Source organism: Pleurodeles waltl, chromosome 7, assembly GCF_031143425.1.
Source record: "Pleurodeles waltl isolate 20211129_DDA chromosome 7, aPleWal1.hap1.20221129, whole genome shotgun sequence".
Classification (NCBI taxonomy): Eukaryota; Metazoa; Chordata; class Amphibia; order Caudata; family Salamandridae; genus Pleurodeles; species Pleurodeles waltl.
Genome location: NC_090446.1, coordinates 712,624,955 through 712,644,298, shown reverse-complemented (window position 1 = coordinate 712,644,298; position 19,344 = coordinate 712,624,955). Strand labels below are relative to the sequence as shown.

The 19,344-nt window shown below is 42.9% G+C and overlaps 1 protein-coding gene across 1 annotated transcript in view; it reads right to left on the bottom strand.

Annotated features, from left to right (window-relative positions):
* The window catches only part of LOC138304580 (solute carrier family 22 member 4-like), a 256,341-nt gene that overhangs the window by 102,179 nt on the left and 134,818 nt on the right, over positions 1 to 19,344 (bottom strand). The window contains exons 2-3 of the mRNA XM_069244752.1: positions 19,178 to 19,281; positions 7,562 to 7,716 (exon numbers count right to left, since the gene is read on the bottom strand). Of these exons, the coding sequence (XP_069100853.1) occupies positions 7,562 to 7,716; positions 19,178 to 19,281 (259 nt within the window). The remainder of the gene's footprint in view (positions 1 to 7,561; positions 7,717 to 19,177; positions 19,282 to 19,344) is intronic.

The window sequence follows — 19,344 nt, the reverse complement described above, 5'->3', positions numbered from 1 at the left end:
CAAGCTAAAATTTTAGCAGCTATGTAGCGTCTCGATACTGGTCCCTGGCACTGGCAAATATCCCAATGAGTGACCACTGAGTTTGGTTTTCAAGATCCATTTCCAGATAACACAGACCATAATGCCAAAATACAGACTAACAGGAGCCGTCCAGGTTTGAGTTCAGCCATATCATAGCAGCCATGGATGTCTGTGTTTCTCCTACGCATTCTCATTGCCATTGTTGTGTTTGGAAGCAAAAGATGAATGAGGCTTTATCACAGTTGGGAATCTGTAGTTTATTTGGAATTACCACCCACAGAAATTCATAATTAGGCACCATCTACCAAGTACTCATCCTCTGACTGTCACCACATTCCATCTACAGTTTACTTCACACCACATTCCAGACTGATGCCTTGCTCACAACATCCACCCGCCATCTACCATATCTTTCTGCCTTCCACAACCACCCTCTACAATGAATGAATTCATGACCCATGCTCTGACTCTGGATCTGATTTTAGGTTCCCCATATCAGTAAAGCAAAATATGTGTACCATGCCTAGTGTGATTTCTTAGACGTAGGATCTAAACACAATTTGTTATCTAGACACTCATTAAACAATTCAGCTTTGCTCACATAGCTCATTCGCTCTGTGCAACTATACTTACACTGTAGAACCCACCTGTTTCAAAGTACACCAGCACCTCTGGGGGTGTACTCTAATGTGTGGTTTGTTTGTCACCAGTATGGCTGGTATTTCTTTTTACAACAAAGATAGCAATCCTCGCTACTCATTGCAGATGATGGGTACTAGTACTCATCAATGGAGAAAGGGCTTATCTTTTATCATCAGACTTTGACCAAAAGCAAAAAGGTGATAAGAAGACAGAAACGAGAAAAAAAGTGAGACCGAGAAAGCTAGGTAAGCAATGACAAAGGGAGAAAGCAGGAATGAAAAAGAAACTGAAAGAGTGAGGTAGCCCAGGAAGTGAAGGGTGGGGAAAGAAAGAGATACAAGGTGGAATCAAACCTGGGTAGCATTGGCTCTTTGGCAACCTCTGCATTTGGCAGTGCTGGCAGTGGTCTCCTAAAAACATTGGACCCCTCTACCTAATTTGGTTAACAAACTCAGAACTACAAACTGGTGGGTACAGCAAGAGTCAATGAATAACTATAGATATAGATGGCAGGGTTCTTACATATTAGGAAAGTATTGAAGGTCTAGATAGACATCTTTCTAATTCCTGATTATGAAGAATATCTTTAGAGCTGATCGCAGTGATCAAAGCTTTTTTGCATTGTGGTGCATAAATAAGCACTTCAAATGCTTGGAGTGCCTGTCTTAGAGATCTTTCCACAAACTGTGCAATTTGGCATGGGGTTCCATTCGCACATACGGAAGGTCAGCATCAGAAGGTGGGAACAAGTTATTATTGTCATGTATATATATATATATATATATATATATATATATATATATATATATATATATATATATGTGTGTGTGTGTGTGTGTGTGTGTGTATGTGTATATATATATATATATATATATATATATATATATATATATATATATACACACAAACACATATGTAAATATTACCTAGTGGCGGTCACCACTAAGTAGTTATAGTTAAGACCTAGTTTCTGTAGAAAAAGCATTTTTTGCTTTCTAAAAACTTTGGCGTCGTTTGATGAATCTTCACAAAATTTTCAAAGAAAATACGACCCCTCACTTGGGCATCTGTCTGGAAAGTTTCAGGGTGATCCATCAAGCAGGGGCCAGGAAAAGGGGAGGGCAAAACACTTTTTCCCCATGCAGTTTGCCATGGGGATTTTGAACAGGAATAGAGCCTGAACCACTGGACGGAAATACACCAAATTTGGCAGAAAGTTAGTTAGTTCTTGGTCCAGACATTTTTGTTATTTGGTTTAAATCTGTTCAGTAGTTTCTGGGAAATTAAAGAAAAAACAATTTTGTATTTATATAGGGACACGAAGGCTCCGAAAATCCTCCCAATCTTGTGCTGAGATCTGATAGGCTGCCAACACTTCAACAAGAAAGTGTTGGCAGCCATGGCGGGACTCGGCTTCAGCTGAGTCCCAGAAAAAAATATTTTAAAAAAAGGGGCAAGGGTAGGGACATTCTGACCCCTTAGCTCTGGTGCTTCCCCCCCCACCCCCTGGCAAAAAAGCATTTTTGAAAACATTTTTGGTGGGAGCTACAGAAGATTCGCTGAATATTTTTTAAAAAACCAAGCGGTGTGGGCCAGGTCCCGGGGGAATTAAATTTTGAATGCGGGGACCGCCTTGCAGCCCTGGGGACCACCACCTCCCTAGGGCTTTAGAATAAGTCAATGTGGGATGCTGCCCAGCACCCCCTGCAGCCCTGGGGACCGCAACCTCCCCAGGCTTTACACTAAATCAATGCAGAGGGCTACCTGCCTCCCCCGCAGCCCCAGGGACCACACCTCCCCGGGGCTTAAAACTAAATGGATACGGAGAGGCTGCCCGATCCCCTTGCAGCCCTGGACTATTTAAGTTGTATGGGGGCCATGTGGCCCCCCTCAAGGGGCCAAAGATGGCCCTGGAGGCCACCACCCCTCAGAGCCGGCTATGTCCTGGGTTGCCCTCCCCCAGACATAGCTTTTTGCTCTGACCTGGAGGGAGCATTGACAGCTCCTGCCAAGTCAAAGCAAGCACTTCTCTTTGTGCAAGTGAGAGCTGTTAACCGTTCTCACTTGCAGGAATTGAAGTTTTCATCAGTTTTCCTGCACCTTAATATGCATGCAGGGAAACAGATGAAAGCATTGGTCCCGGAAGCAGGGAGCTGCTATTTAAAGCAGCTTCTTGCTTGCGGGAGCAATGCTGGCTCCCACAGGGTGATGGGGACCAGCTATGACTGCGCGGGCCTTGAGGCTTCCTCCGTGGTCCTGTCACTCTTTCTCTCTCTCTTACGGGCACTGAGGGATGGGTACCTGGTGGTCATTGTGGCTCAGAAAGAGGGGCCACATGACCCCCTTCCCTTTAGATGCTTGTTTTGGTCCTGGGGAATGGGATGCCTGGGGCCCCTATTGACTCAGTGAGGGAGACCAAAGGTTAACTAAAGGTGTAGTTAGGTGAAAATTTCAGTGACAATGTAACATTTAAAACTGAAAGAAACAGTGTAATTCACCAGTTATAATTATCTCAAATAACTATAACTCATGCCCTACAGTAACTCGCCATGCACAGCTAATTATCCCACATATCACATAACTCATAACACGTCCTATAACATCATTGTTAACATTACTGCAAAACTGATGAAAACACTGTGAATGGCGGGGTGCAAGTTATAGTTACCTTAGGGCCAGTCACAGCCTGTCTAAATGGGCAAAGGGGCCATGTCTTTTCACGTTTTGCCTGATAAGAAGAGTGTCTGTCAGGCTGAACAAAGGTCAGCCTAGCAGAATCTCTAATTTCAGGTCAGGCACCCAGGAGGTAGAGGTGCGCCTAATGTGCAGATTCCCAGCTGCCAGAGCTGAACTTTGCCAGACTGAAGACGTCACAGCACCTGAGGGTGACAAAACATCATGAGGCCCTCCTCCTCGTGACCCTGAAGTGCCCAGGGCCAAGTGTCAATCACTGACACCTCGTCACAGAGTGGGATGGGGTCAGCAACTTTAACTGATCTAATCTCACTCCGTAACAAGTAGAGACTATTGCCTTCCCTCCAAGGTAGCAGTCCCAACGACCCGGATGCCTTCGAGGCACAGCTGCAGGTAAGTGTGATCATTTTTATTTTTTTATTTTTGGTGCATGCGTCCGTGAATATATGGGAGTGAGTGTTGTGAATGGATGTATCTGTGTGTGCACGAGCATGCGTGCATGTGTGTGTGTGTGTGTGTGTGAATGCATGGGTGTGAGTCAGTGTTTATGTGCATATTGGTGTCCCATCCGCCCTCTCCCTGCTATAAGTACCAACCGCCACTGCTTATACTTACTTGAGGTAACTAGAACTGGTGGATTTCAGTGTTTTTTTTGTGTTTATAATGTTATATTGTCAGTGAAATGTTCACCTATGTATAACACTACTTCAACCTTTTTTTCAGCGAACTACATGAATAGATAGATAGTTAGATAGATAGATAGATAGATAGATAGATAGATAGATAGATAGATAGATAGATAGATAGATAGATAGATAGATAGATAGATAGATAGATAGATAGATAGACATACAGGGGGTATTACGACATTGGCGGGCGGCTACCGCCACCTGCCAAGCGGTAACCGCTGTGCGGCCGCCAATGCGGCCGCACTCCCGCGGCCCCCATTACGACATTCCCGCTGGGCCGGCAGGCGCAAACCAAGTTTGCGCCCGCCGGCCCAGCGGGGATGAGGCCGCAACATAGGAGCCGGCTCCTAATGGAGCCGGCGGTGTTGCGGCCGTGCGACTGGTGCAGTTGCACCCGTCGCGCTTTTCACTGTCTGCTATGCAGACAGTGAAAAGCTGGCCGGGCCCTGTTAGGGGGCCCCTGCACTGCCCAAGCCAGTGGCATGGGCAGTGCAGGAGCCCCCAGGGGCCCCAGGACACCCCTTACCGCCAGCCTCTTCCTGGCGGTGCAAACCGCCAGAAACAGGCTGGCGGTAGGGGTGTCATAATCCCCAGGGCAGCGCTGCTTGCAGCGCTGCCCTGGTGGATTATCACCGCCGGGGCCAAAACGGCGGGAAACAGTCGGCCCCGGTGGTGCGACCGCGGCGCTACCGCCGCGGTCGTAATAAGGGCCTCCGTACCGCCAGCCTGTTGGCGGTACGGACGCTACATTACCCCTGGCGGTCTCCGACCGCCAGGGTCGTAATGACCCCCATAGATAGATAGATAGATAGATAGATAGATAGATAGATAGATAGATAGATAGATAGATAGACAGACAGACAGACAGACAGACAGATAGATAGATAGATAGATAGATAGATAGATAGATAGATAGATAGATAGATAGATAGATAGATAGATAGATAGATAGATAGATAGATAGATAGATAGATAGATATGCAACCAGAATGCAAATTAGGCAGCAAATGCTCCTCTGGTATTATTTTCATCCATTTGAGCAAAAAGCTACATTTTTTGTATGGAATCTACAAATTATCAGGAAGCAGATCATGTGCATATGTGGTAAATCTGTAATTGTGTGGTAAACTCTGTAGGTACAGAATCACATAAATCCACTGACCCTCATCAATGTCCTTTGTTTTATCATCAATGTATTCAAGAATGTATTCAAGACCTAAACACTCTTAATCCAATTACTGTTCTCTTTCAGCTGCACTTTGCTGAAAACAGCCTTTTCAAGCTTTATTTTCATCGATTTGAGCAAGAATCAATATTTTTTCAGAAATTTGCAAATCATCAAGCAAATTATGTACGAAATCTGACAAATCTGTAGTTGTTTGGTAAACTGTGCAGTCACAGAATCTCATAACTCTACTGGCCCTTACCAGTGCCCATTGTTTTATCAACACTTTATTCAGGAAATGTGAATAAGACTTACACATTCTTATTCCAATCAATGTCTGTCGTACTGAATCTGAGATTGCTGAGCTGTGTGTAAATTGGTAACAGCTTCCCAGGTTTCATGTAAATTCCTTACATAAATGGCATCGTATTTTCGCAGTGTGCCTCTTGATTAATCTGCACAGATTTGACTTAAATTTATGAGCAAATCAAACACCTTCTAAATTGTCGGGATTTCTCAGAATAGCTTCTGAATAGATTGACACCAAATCAAGCAAAGATACACTTCTGAGTAAAGTACTAGTTGCATGGCAAAGTAAAGCATCCTATGGCAATTAAAATGTGAAATACTCTTGTTTTTTACCAAAGTCTTTCCCAAATAGGTGTGTAGGAAACTTGACCTGCTGAAAGTTAGACAGTTTCGTTATTTGATTGAAAACATTTAAACAGATTTGTCAAACGCACTAAATGTATAAGCAAAGCAAAAATGGCCTTTACACTAGAAACTCGCACTCGACCATAACAACTAGGGCGCTTGTGTGACTGTGTAATAGATATGTGTGCATGTGTCTAAAAAAGCTAGAAAGAGAGGAGATACAAAGGGTAATTAAGAATGTAGGGTTCTAGAAAAACACGTTTGCAGTGTTAAACATCATTACATGTAGTAATCAGGTAATTAAAGAGCTGTCTCCTGCAAGATTCAGCTAACAGTGGCCCTGTCTGCATTAGAATGTTCAGTTTTTGATTACCTTTCACCATGAGAATGCTAATTATTATATCAATAAATAAAGTCGAATGGTAAAGTTTAGCAGATAGAGCTGATTGTAATTACAGTGCTCAGGGTTAAATTACTTTTATTGAAGAGATGCTGAATAAATTAAAGTTTATGGTACAGATTCTTTTTGGGCTGCCATTGCCGAAAATCACTGCCATACTTACAGACTAATTAGTTGAATGGAAGGAAATCAGGCTGAGACTAGGCTTCCATTGAATGAAATGTATAGTTTTAAAGAATGTTGTGATTTGCGTGGTATATGGAAACATTTCACAGGTAGGACATCATACTTGTAAATGTGGGTTTTTGAACCACTGATTTCTGCTCGAGAAAAGCAGACAAACTTCTAATATGACATAGTGCCCAGGTATCCCAGTATTCACTGTAAGAGAGAAAGAGTGAATGCAGACTAAAAAACTCTCATTGTTTTTAGTATTGTGATCATAAACGATAGCAGTGACATGCTCTACTCAAGGGCTCAGTTCAAGCCCACTAGGCCTACACAAAACTAGGAAGGGTTACAGTGGTGGCTCCTCCGTTTGGGCAGAGGAGTGTCGCCCCTCGCTGCCCCGCCCGCCAGCAGCAGATGCTGCAAACCTTTCACAAGGAAGGGACAATAAACTACGCTTATTGTCCCTTCCTTGTGAAAGGGGCGGGGCCAAGGGATGATGAGCAGTGAGGGGAGTGCACTGCGCATGTATGTTTGGCCCGCCGTCACAGGCCGGCCAAACATACATGTGCAGAAGGCTGTCTCCAGCCTGGCAACAGAGTTGCCGGGCTGGAGAGGGCCTGCACAGTCTCCCAGTCTGTCTGGGCTGGGCTGGGACTGGGAGGACTGGGCTCTCCCAGCCAATCCTGACGCTGCTCTGAGCAGCGTCAGGATTGGTGCAGGGCAGGGCAGGCAGGGCAGGCTGGGAGCCTGTGTCTGACTGCAGGATGGACGAGAGGAGCGGTGCGGTGAGAAGCGGCGCGGAGGTAAGTTTATTTATTTATTTAATAAAAATGTCTTTCCCCCTGCCTCCCTCATGCTCGCCGCCCTACCCACTGTAACTCAGGCGAGCCACTGCTGAAGGGTTATCATGCTCTCAAGTGAGCTGTTTTCACCTATTACTTCTCAAATAAATAACTGGTCCTTAATATATCCATATATTCTCTTATTGTAATGCGTTTTAAAGTTATCTGCTCTTCTTTGAGTCGAAACATTTTGCGACACTGTCATTAAGCATTGTGTTCACATTTATAAAACACTACACAATGTACATTCGCATCTTAAATCGGATGTAGTCAATGTGCATACCCAGTATGAAGGCTGCCACGTAGTTGGAAATTTGTCCCATGCCCACTATGAGGAACACAATGGTGAACATCTCCCAGCTGTTCGAGAAGACCTGCACGATGCTAAAGCCAGTCTGGACTGCCATCGTTGCAAAGAGCACCAATTTCCTGCCAAACCTTAAATAAAAAAGCATAAAAATGGATTACCATAAATATATATTCAGTTAAAAAGCCAACAACCGGTTTCTTCGATGTGCTAAATATGCCATTGAAACAACAATTCTTTAAGTCACATAGTGCACATCTTTGCGCATTGTTTCTCTATAATTGTGTATTTTAGGCTCTGTTATAGCACTGCAAACAGCTTAAAGCTTAGTTTAGTTTAATGAGTATCCGCCAAGCTCCACATGCCACTTCGTATGAGCTTCAAAGCACTTAATAAGCAAAGATTTTGTTAAAACCAAACTTCTAAAGATAAACATGCCCTATTCTATCTCTAGGTCAACACTGACGCTACAAGAGTTAGGCATGTATGCAGAAGGCCTACTACAGTGGCAACAATGCAACAAAACTTTATCAAATTGAAAATAGCATGTCGGGCAATCAAGATGCTCAGAGGTGCTGATCACTAGTTAGCAGTATGCCAAGCAGTAACACTTTGTAGTTAAGCAGTGTTTGATCTGCCAGTGGAAAATCATTAGGATATGATGCCCCCAGCTCATGCATTGTGATGATGTCATTTGGATGCTGCTTTGTAAGACAGACACACAGCTTGTCGTACTGGAAAAAGTAAGAGGATCAGGTAGGAAGAGAGTGAGTCAACAGTGACAGGGAGCTGGGGTGGGAAGTGGTTGGAATAGGAACCCGGTGCCAAAAGGTGGAGCAGAGAAGAGATAGTGATAGAAAGAGGACTTTATTTATTCTCTCTCTTGCCTCCCTTTCTGTAAATATACACCTAGGTACCATCACAGCACTTTCAAGACATCGGGGGCCAGGGTTGGCGGGAGCACCGCCAACAGGCTGGCGGTGCCCCGCAGGGCATTCTGACCGCAGCGCTTTGGCCGCGGTCAGAAGAGGAAAACCGGCGGTCTCCCGCCGGTTTTCCGCTGCCCATAAGAATCCTCCATGGCGGCGCAGCAAGGGATTCTGACACCCCATACTGCCATCCTGTTCCTGGCGGCTCTGCCGCCAGGAACAGGATGGCGGTATGGGGTGTCGTGGGGCCCCTGGGGGCCCCTGCAGTGCCCATGCCAATGGCATGGGCACTGCAGGGGCCCCCGTAAGAGGGCCCCACTTTGTATTTCAGTGTCTGCTTTGCAGACACTGAAATACGCGACGGGTGCAACAGCACCCGTCGCACCTTCCCACTCCGCCGGCTCAATTCTGAGCCGGCGTCCTCGTGGGAAGGTGTTTTGCACTGGGCTGGCGGGCGGCCTTTTGGCGGTCGCCCGCCAGCCCAGTGCAAAACCCAAAATACCCTCAGCGGTCTTTCGACCGTGGAGCGGTATTTTGGAGGGGGGAACTCTGGCGGGCGGCCTCCGCCGCCCGCCAGGGTGAGAATCACCCCCATCATCTTTAACCAATGATGTTAACACAGCCATGCACCACAAGACGCAGTTTTCTCCCTAGTGTTGCCCATTCAGGGGCTGACAATGTTCTCAAAGACAAATGTGTTGAAACAAGTAAGTGAAAAGGAAGACTATAAAAATCCAATATTATCTGGGGTAGAAGAAATGTAGTAGTAAATGAAATGGCAGGCACTTACTAGAGTACGGATTACCAGGGGACCAAGTAAAAATGAAGATTGATTGTACATCTAATGTAAATATAGGGATCCCCGTTTTTACTTGGGACCAGTTAGTTGGGATCTGACTGCTCATGAATTATTATACAACTTTTGTTTCAATGAAGGTGGTAAAGAGCATCTACAAAGATTTCACAGCAGCAACGCTGATTTGATTTTAAAGGGCCAAAACACTGTGGAAGATCCAATGGTGGTAATCCAGCTATTTCCAGATTATGATTCTAAACAAATTTAGCGCTAACTGGGAAAGTTTCATTGATTTAAAGTTTGATGCTACATTTGATTTAGTTTGCTATAGTCTAACTTTCAATAATATACAAGGCATTGATTACAATAGTGCATTAATGATATGGGTTACCATAGAGTCACACGGGAAAGGGTCACATTGGAAATACATTAATAGGCCTGGACAGAATCCTAATTTATTGAAACAATTTAATCTTTAAACGTATTTTGTGCTTGGATTCTAATCAGAAAAATAATCTGTTGCTAAATGCAAACACATGCCATCATCTCCATCAAAAAAGAGTTAAAAGTTATTGGGAACTTCTAATAACAGACACACGCCATTTACCTTAACGAAAGACTGACTCACGCGTAAAAAAGGTGACATGTTTCACACAGATGAATTAAACATTTAAGCACAAACTTGTGCCATGACCTTTTCATGATTGAGAAGTATAAGATCCTGTTATTGATTTAATTTAGGGGAATCAAATGGCCACTTTGTCAAGAAAATATTAATGGCAGCGATTACTTGTTACGCGTTACATGACACTCATTTACTCACTGCTTGGAAATTGTATTCAACATCTGACATTACAGTCTGTATTACAAGTATCTTCCCTGATTTGGTGACCATAAATACAAATGTCGTGCAAGGCTGTTTATTTTTTTTAGTTGATGAGTATATGCAGCCTTTTGAAACCTTGCTTCAGGATTGATCTTGGATTTGTTTGAAAGGAAAGTATATACTTCAATTTAGCATGTATGTTTCTAAAGCCATCCAACTAAATATCTAGAATGTGATTGAGAGATCAGCAAGAAAGTCGCTACTGAAAGACAACATAGCCAGAAATGACAATTTTGGTGGATTTAGAGGGGAAACCCAGTAGTAGTAAATTATCTAATTAGGCTTACCCAGTCCTATAACTATACCAATCTCCTATATACGCATCATAATACAATGGCCCTATGCCCTACGTAGAGTTTCTGTGGGACACTTCTGCAGTTGAGAACCGTTTAGGAAAGTACATTTCATATGCTACCTGAAGAATATAGTACTAGAAACTTAAGACGTCTGCCAGTGTTACCATGCTGGTGTCACTGATAGCATTGCATTTGTGTAATTACAGACAGTTACTCCAGTATTAATAAGAGAAGGCAAATAGGCACTGCCACTGAACTCCAAATATACAATAACAAGTTTATATTTATCACATTACCTAAAGTATGTGCCCTAGATGAACATCATCAGCCCATTTGAGGGCCACAGGGCAAGCAGGGACCACTGGGTCTCAACTGTGAGAGTTGAGGTAATTTGCTTCTGATGTCCTGGGGTCCGTTCAACTATAGCACTTCAAACTAGGACATCTGCAACCCCTTTTGGACTTGACTCTCCATGGTAGTGATACAGAGCTGTCACAGACTTCTCAGAAAAGTAATGAGGTGGTATTCAAGGTCATAACTAAACATCATACAGATGAAGAAAAAAATGTCAAGCCTTTTGCTTGTATTTTTAGAAGAAAATGTACCTTATTATACACTAGAAAGTAAAACTGCTCTTGCAGGATGCAATTCAATGACTGTGCACTATTCATAAAAATGATGTGACTCACCCTTCTTTTTACCTATCCCTCCCTGATCGATGCTCTCCCCCTGGGTCTAGGCAACACTCTACCTATGGGGTAAAAACTAGTAGCGAGATTTAAGTTTAGGTACAGTCAATATCACTCCCAAGTAGGGCCCTACGTTTTAACATTCACACTATACAGTCTTCCCACTCAGGAATGGTTCCATTGAATCGGCTCTGCCATTTGACTCTCAAGTGCACTCACACCTTTTTATAAGAGAGTTTGTGTGTAAGCTGGCATCTCTCCTGGATTTCGTGCATTTTCCACTGGGTCTGCACTCAGTAGTGTACACTTCAAAAGCAGTGGTGGCGGTCCAGGCTTCACCAGACCTGGACAGACGAACAGTGAATGTCTCTGAAGCAGTAATGGCACTTGTCAATGCTGGAGCTAAGCGGTCCATGTTGTGCCTTCAAATGGGCTAGATGGCACCAGGCAGGTGCAGCCTTTTCTGCCCGGCCAAGACTTTGGCAGAATGCAGCCCTGTGCAGGTCAGGTACAACGGGAAACTGCAGTCTTCACATGGGCTGGTAACTCTAGACAGTCACAGCCATGCACATGCCGATCACCTACACTTAGCTGATGCAGCCAAACACAGGCTGATTATGAGATCTTGAAAGTATCTACCACATTCAATTTGAGCAGACACAGTAATTGACAGGCCACATTTTCAGCTAGCTGTTGCGGCTGCACACAGCCCAAATTTGACATGCAATCACAGAACCAACTGGATCTCGGCAAATGTGGTCACGGTTTTGAGGTTCCTACAAGCATCCACCACAGAGAGACTGCAGGACCACTGACACTGCGGAACAGCATATCACTATTCTCAGTCCTCCCTCCTTCATGTCCCGCACACCCCTTGAGACATGCTGCGCCTCATTTTTCCTGGACATACACTCCTCTTGAAGGGTTGACAGACTCCTTTCCAACCTTAACATGCAGACAAGCTTCTATGTGCTTCAGAACAGGCTCAAAGCTATTCCAGCAAGGGATCTAGACTGAGACGATGTCCTCTCACCTCTTGGAGACTGGCTGCCACCAGCCCTAGTTGTACACCTGTCCTCATCCTTGATTAGCCATGGAGGGCCTGAAACTGGAACAAGTGGGTAGTCAGGTCTCACGTTTATACACCAAAATTAGACAGGAGATGCGTGTCTACTGTCTGCAACTACTGAACTGGTTTGAAGCAGTTCCCCTTTTGCAGTATTCTTTCCAAACTGCTCTCCAGGTAGTTTTGTGTAGAGTAATACTTCTTATAGCAGGGTAGTTTCCAACCTGCGGCATCCACAACAGTGCCACAACAAGGTGTGATATTTCTGTACCTCACTGTCATCAGTCAAAGTGAGGGGAAAAATCAGGGTAAGGAAAAAAGACAGGCCTTACCTAAAAGTTCTCTTCAACTTGCACAACAGAGTTTGCAGTCATTCCCCTCTCTTCACCCATCCAGCAAATGACAGTGGTTAGGAATACTAATCAACCTCTTCTTGCTAGTAAAAGGCCTAATTGAATTTCTAAACGAGCCCTGCCTCTACCTCCCTCTCCTAAGTGTGTAGTTCTTCATTGTAGCTTCAGGGATGTCAGCAACACAATTCACCATGTGGGAAAACAACATCACCCCAACCATGTGAAAAGACCGGATTGAAAATGGATCCTACCTGCTCCAATAACTCTGGTACGATCATAAACACCACGTATGCAGTAGGAACTGGGAGGCACAACTTTGCACAAGTGGGCCATTGGACCTCTACTTCAGTGTCAAAGAACAAAAGGTCTGGGCACAACTTAGTGTTCTCAAAACACAGTACACAGCCACTTCATGTGCTAAAACCATGACGTTAGTCCACTGTTTGTCAATGAGGGCACTTTTGGTGCATCCCTCCAGGTCATAGGACAATTCCAAAACCATGTTCATGTCAATATACAGGTCTAGGCTTCTGTGCACACGGTAAACTAGCAGGTCACTTTAAATCAAGAAACCGGATATACGCAGTTAGGCACTTGGAGCAGGAAACACAACAGTACTCTGTGTATGGGACATTACAGCCCAAACTGCCCAAAGTCTATTTTCTACAAATCATTAAAATTTCTGCAACAGGTGGGTTCTGTGCGTGCCACATTTATACCCATTGCCAGCCTATTTGTGAGAGTCCCTTTCTTTGTCCAGCCCTAAAATGGTTCTGGTCAGTTCTGCCTCTAACCCTGGATTTGGCTCCAACCTGTCTAAAATAACAAAGGGCAGGCAGGACAATTGTCAGCTGCATTTGCCAGTAACAGAGCAGGCACCTTCAGAGGTCAGGAAGGGGTGGGGACACAGCCCTCAGGCTACCGTTTGAAGCTCAAGGGCAGATTACAACCCTCAGGGCCATCCTGCTCAGGAGAGGAACATGCTTTCCCACACCTAAGGCCCTTTTGTTCCCCCTCTGGAAGGAATACACACTGTACTACAGGAGAGCCATTATCAGTTGTGTTACCCTGGACACTTGCAGAAAAGCACATTTGGTTTAGACAGAAAAAGGCCAACTTTCTAAAAGTGTTTTTTTCAGAATAGTAACTTAAAATCTGACTTTACTGTTGAATTACAATTAAAATGAGTGGAAGAAGTATTTCTTAATCTGCTCCTTAACATGTTTTCAGTGTAATAAGGCAATTCAGTACTAGTCTATAGGAGAGGCAGCCTCCAATATACAGGAATGTTTAGGCCTAGCAAAAGGTATATTTGGCCAGGTCAAAATGGAAGTTTACAACTGCATTATAGGATGCAATGGCAGTCCTGAGACATGCTTTGCAGGGCTACATTAGAGGATGGCATGAGGAATGCTGCACCCCACTTGTAGAATTTCATTTGCAGGCTCTCTGTGCATGTTGTGCCATTTACTAGGGACTTATATGTAAATGAAATGTGCTAGTTAATTGGTATAAAATTACCACTGGTTAGCAGGAGTAAAGTATGCAGAGTCCTAAAAGTCAACAAAAACTGGTTCAGCCAAGCAGGGTAGGGAAGGCAAAATATCTGGGGAATACCACATTAAAGGTGTCTGGCCTAACAATGAAATTCATCATGTCACAGATTGTCTTTAATGCCCTTAACTCAATTCTTCAGGAGTTGAGCTGCGCCTCCAGGAAGTAACCCTAACAAGCCCTTCAGTCACAACCAACACTTTCTCCACAGAGGCACTGCTTTACGCACTGTCAGTTCAATTACTGGTTTGTTCTTCTCTGGAACATGTAATTTATTCTGTTATTCTACCTCTACCATACCTATAGTCTCTCCAGTCCATACGACAATCTTTCATTGGCTTTCAAAATGAAGTGAATTTCTGAAGTCCACCCAGAATACCTTTACTTTAGCCTCTGGTTTTTCTCTATGGGGAGGGAATCCAGCCTTACAGGGCTCCAGTCTTTCCTTAAGGCAGCAGTTCTTAAACGTTTGACTTCTGTGGGCCTCCACTGAATCATTATTGCAAGCCAGACACCTCTGGCATTAGCAATTTCTATGATATGAATTGCAAAACAGTAAACAAAAATACAAAAATAGGTACACATCAAACATGCTCAAACATTGAAATATTTTGTATTTTATTCACAATCAAATGTAGAAAACGTTTTCAAATTTTCAGTTTTGCTTCTTAATGTGTATGTACATGATTAATTTTAATAAAATAATTGTAATATTTAATTTTGTAAAACAGCCACACACACCCTCAGTAGTCCTCCCAGACCTCCCAGTAATCCTCATGCCACAGGTAAGAACCACTGCCTTACGACATGAAGGATGCTCTTAAAATAATTCTTATTTATTCAGCCTCCAGTAATCTGGTCATCATTTGTAGATGTTAGTCGAAATTTTCTCTTAGCCTCTCATTACATAACACTGCTTCATCATGCGAACAGCTATCCCAACTTTCCATCCAGAGCATCCTATTAGAACACTTAGCTCTCAAGCTCAATCACTACTCTGTCCACTGGTTCAACTCAGTTTGGGTTACAGGTACACAAAAACAGCCTCCCCTTCTACAAAGAAATTTGCATACCACATTAGTGTTAAAACACGTTCCTACTATCTGCTTGTTTTTATTAAACCAACCTTGAATGCATCCAGAGCTTCTATTTTTTAAATAGTCTCCAGGCCACTCACTCCCTGTGGGCTCCACTGTGGTTGCACAGTCAACTAAACATACCACAATCTTCCAACATGAAATCACTGTATTACTTGTGTGCTCAAACAAATATTTAGACATGTGTTAATACTACTGCTTTATCTTTAGGTCATTAAAATTAAGAGTTTGGGGATCCAGGTAGAGGTCTCTTTTGAGGGCTGGGGGTGCGTGGTTCAGAATTCCAGACTACACAACTTACGTCACTGAAAAACATCTGGCAACATCTTCCTGTCGTTATTGCCACAGAGCTTCCATTTGAAGAAATGCTCTCCACAACTTTTACAGAAGGTCAATAGTAATGTTGAAACCATCACTTACTGTCATGTTCAGGAAAGAATCAGAGATAGGCAGATTCTGGAAAGAAATATGTGTTTCCAGATGTTTCCTACACATATAATTCTGCACTATACTAAGGCTCTCTCCAGAAATGTCCACATAATAATGTACAGAAGTTTCTGTCCACATTTGTAATAGGAGACATGCAGTATTACTGCATGTGGTAACACCGCATAGTATTTTGAAAAAAAATCCTCCAGGAAAAACCTGGAAGAATTTATCCTAGTAAAATTGCCCAGAATTACTATTTGCTCAGAATATCTGCTCACCAAAGCAAGGTGTCAAGGAAGCTAAAGTGACTTTCACGCATTCTCCAATGAATGCGCAAACCACCTGGCTAGCCTTTAAGGGCCACTACATCATCTTAGCTTTAAAGGCCTATTGGAAACATGGCTTGTGCCAAAGTACTATAGGTAAATGCTTCTCTAATGACTGTGTTTTCCACATGTAAGTCTAATTAACTACATGGAAAAACAGAAGCGTATGCATAAACAATTTGCTTGTGATTCAGGAAAAGGATGTAAGAGTGAAAAAGCCTTATATTTGTATTGTACGCCCTCATGCGTACAGTTATCATAGATAGTTTTATATGGAGTATTTACTTCTGAATTGTGCATGTTCAAAAACATGTTGCAATGAACGTTCCACACTTATATTCACATCTAACTTACAACTGAAAAAATGGCAACAGTAGGCTCATACATAAGAGGGCACCAAATTATCTACAAACCACGTGGGGAGCAAAGGAATAGAGAACATTTAAGGCAAACATGTTTAAAAAAAACTCAGAGAAAAAAATGATATTTCTTTGATTCCCATTCCCTAAGGATATGAAATGTACAAGAAGAGTCTGCAAAAGTAGATACAGGAAAAAAGTTTGGAGTCAGCATTCTTTATAAATGCTTACATTTACATTATTTATTTACGACATCTGAATTATGCAATTGGAACACAAAACTTTTTTTAATTGGGCGAACCTCTATACTTTATAAGTATGGGTAAAAAACTTCATATGTCATAGTTTATGATAGTAACTGATGCCAGATGTTCAAGGGAGATCTTGATACATCTAGATCTCTGGTGGTGGATTTTCTTCTCGCAGTCAATCGGGATGAGTTCACAAAGTCACATAAAGATCAAGAACAGTACTTTGAGGACTGTACTGGCAAGAACCGGAAGCCGCTGAATGGATCTGAAGGGTAAACTAATCAGTTCTCATTTCCAAATGCCAGATTAAGGTCCCCAGTATTATTTTTTAACAGCGATGCCACTTGGTAGGCAAGCAATTTTGAGCGGTCAATTCGCCTTGTCCAGTATGGAATTGTTGAAAACACACAAGACCACTCTATAATCTTTGTTTTGATTAAAGAAAAAGAGTGGATGTTTACGCCAATAGGGCAAAACTGATGAAGTCAATATCCAACAGTATTCCTAGGCAGAGCACTCCTCTATAGTAAATATAGACATCAATCACTTTGCAGCAATTTTGTTCAAACCTCACTGGCTAACTCTACATGGTGGCATTGCAAACAGAATGTACTTCCCAATATGTACCAAAGCACTCCATGGTGCCAAGAAAATCAACACTGTCTAACATTAATGTCTATGTACAACATGGCTCTAATAGTGGCTATTCTCTGCCAACTCTCCAAAAATAGGATCTGACTGCCTCTGTGCCTATTCCATTATTCCTAGACGAATGGCCAAATATTTGCTCACCAAGGTTTGTTCAGTTCGAATTTAGCCACAGTGCCTACATGAATATTTAGCATATTTGACTTCTTCCAATCTAGCACTACTGAGACTTTATGTATTATGTTTAGCTGCAATACCAAAAGAAGGCACCACCATTATTGGAGCACATTTCTGACCTTCATGTTCAACACCCAACGCTCCCTTTACAAGGTAGCTGTGACCACACATCGCTCCATCTATATGGCAACCTTCACCCTATACTGTATTATCTTACCTCTTTGGACACCATTAGGTCGCATTACTAAGATTGATACAGCACACTCAAAACATATCCCTTGGCTATGTAAGACACGGTTGGCACAAGTGGGAGCCAGGTCTTATCCAAAAGCCTAAAGCAATGACAAAAGTAATCTTTCTAGCCAGTATAAGCTCTTATACGTCCTGACAAAGAAACTGTCCTCTCACCCACAAAACAATGCAAAGCATACCATTAAGGCAATGTGTACCACTCGGTTTTGAACAGATAGTTGGGACACAGAGGAAAATCCTGTGTCACCGTGAAAATATTCAATGTTATCCACAAACAAAATATTGTCATCACAGTAATCCTCCACTGCTGGTTAAATAAAATACACAACTCTAGAACTCACTCCATACACAAAGCCCTCCCTCCCATATCTATCTGCTCAGTGGTAGGAATCCAGAACTTTATGGCCCGAACACTACAATGTCAACAACATCCTTATCATCGTCATGAAATTTGTATGCGCTTAATGCACTGGTGTATTCAAGTGCTCAGCCTCCCATTCTATGCAAGTGATTCCCCACTTTAGGTTGACTCGTTTGGAGGTTGAAACTTTTCCATCCTGGCCTTCAAGTTGTGGATCCGGTAGACCATGTATTTGTGCTGTATCACAGATCATACCTCCTTCTGCAAAGCCTTGACAACTCATCTTTTTCAATGTTTCTTCCTTGCTATTTCTTTAAGCATTATTGGACCAGTCCTAGCCCAAAGATGCACTGGGGTGAACTTGCACTTATCAATACCTTATTCATTCATGCACTCATTCATTCATTCACTCAGTCTATTAAGAGCCTCATGCAAAGAGAGAAAAGACTCTGCAAGACTCCATTGCATTTCTAAATTATATGAAGCTGAACCAGGATATTATTTCATGGTGTGCTTGCTGGGATAGAAGAAGAGTCATCTCCGCTCTAAAACAATAGCCCTGAGGAAGATGTTTCTCACCGGAGCTTAGTATCCAACTCGGATCTCAGAAGGAATATAATGACCTTTAAGTCCCCTAACACATATCGTAGATTTTCATGGTGAGAATCTTAAAGCAAGAACCTTAAACTTCATCTTTGCCTACAAAGGGAACCAACGAAATTATCTTCAAGTGGGGTAATGCGCCCTTGATGAGGTGGTTGGTGACTGCATTAAGAGACGCACTTCGGATAATCTTAATATATCCCTTTCAGCAGGACATGGAATATAGACTTCGTTTTGAGTTTGTTTTATCAGCATTCCAACTGCTAGCTTTGAGGGAACAGCTCAAGTTTTCTCTGTTGACCATTCACCCCCACCATCGCCACCACCTATTGGTGCAAGTAGGGAAAGATACAAGGCAATTGCTTGAGCGATGCAGTCCAAGCACTCCAGCAGAGCTGTAAAACCTTGAATTAGTAGAAAACCTTTTGGAGATAACTAGATCTTTTTATGTCCACAGATAATTTTCCCCCTTTGGGCAAACATTTAGGAACATGGCCATCATACAGTGCACATGGTTTACCTGTCCGACAGCTGTCCAGAAATAAAAGATCCCACAAGAACGCCAGCAAAAAATAACGAGGTAGTTAATGGTCCCTTCCAGTCTTCATCACAAACCAGATTCCACTGCAGAAGTAAACAAAGAACATGTATAGTTTTATTGTCATAATTCCCCATTTTCTTCAACAT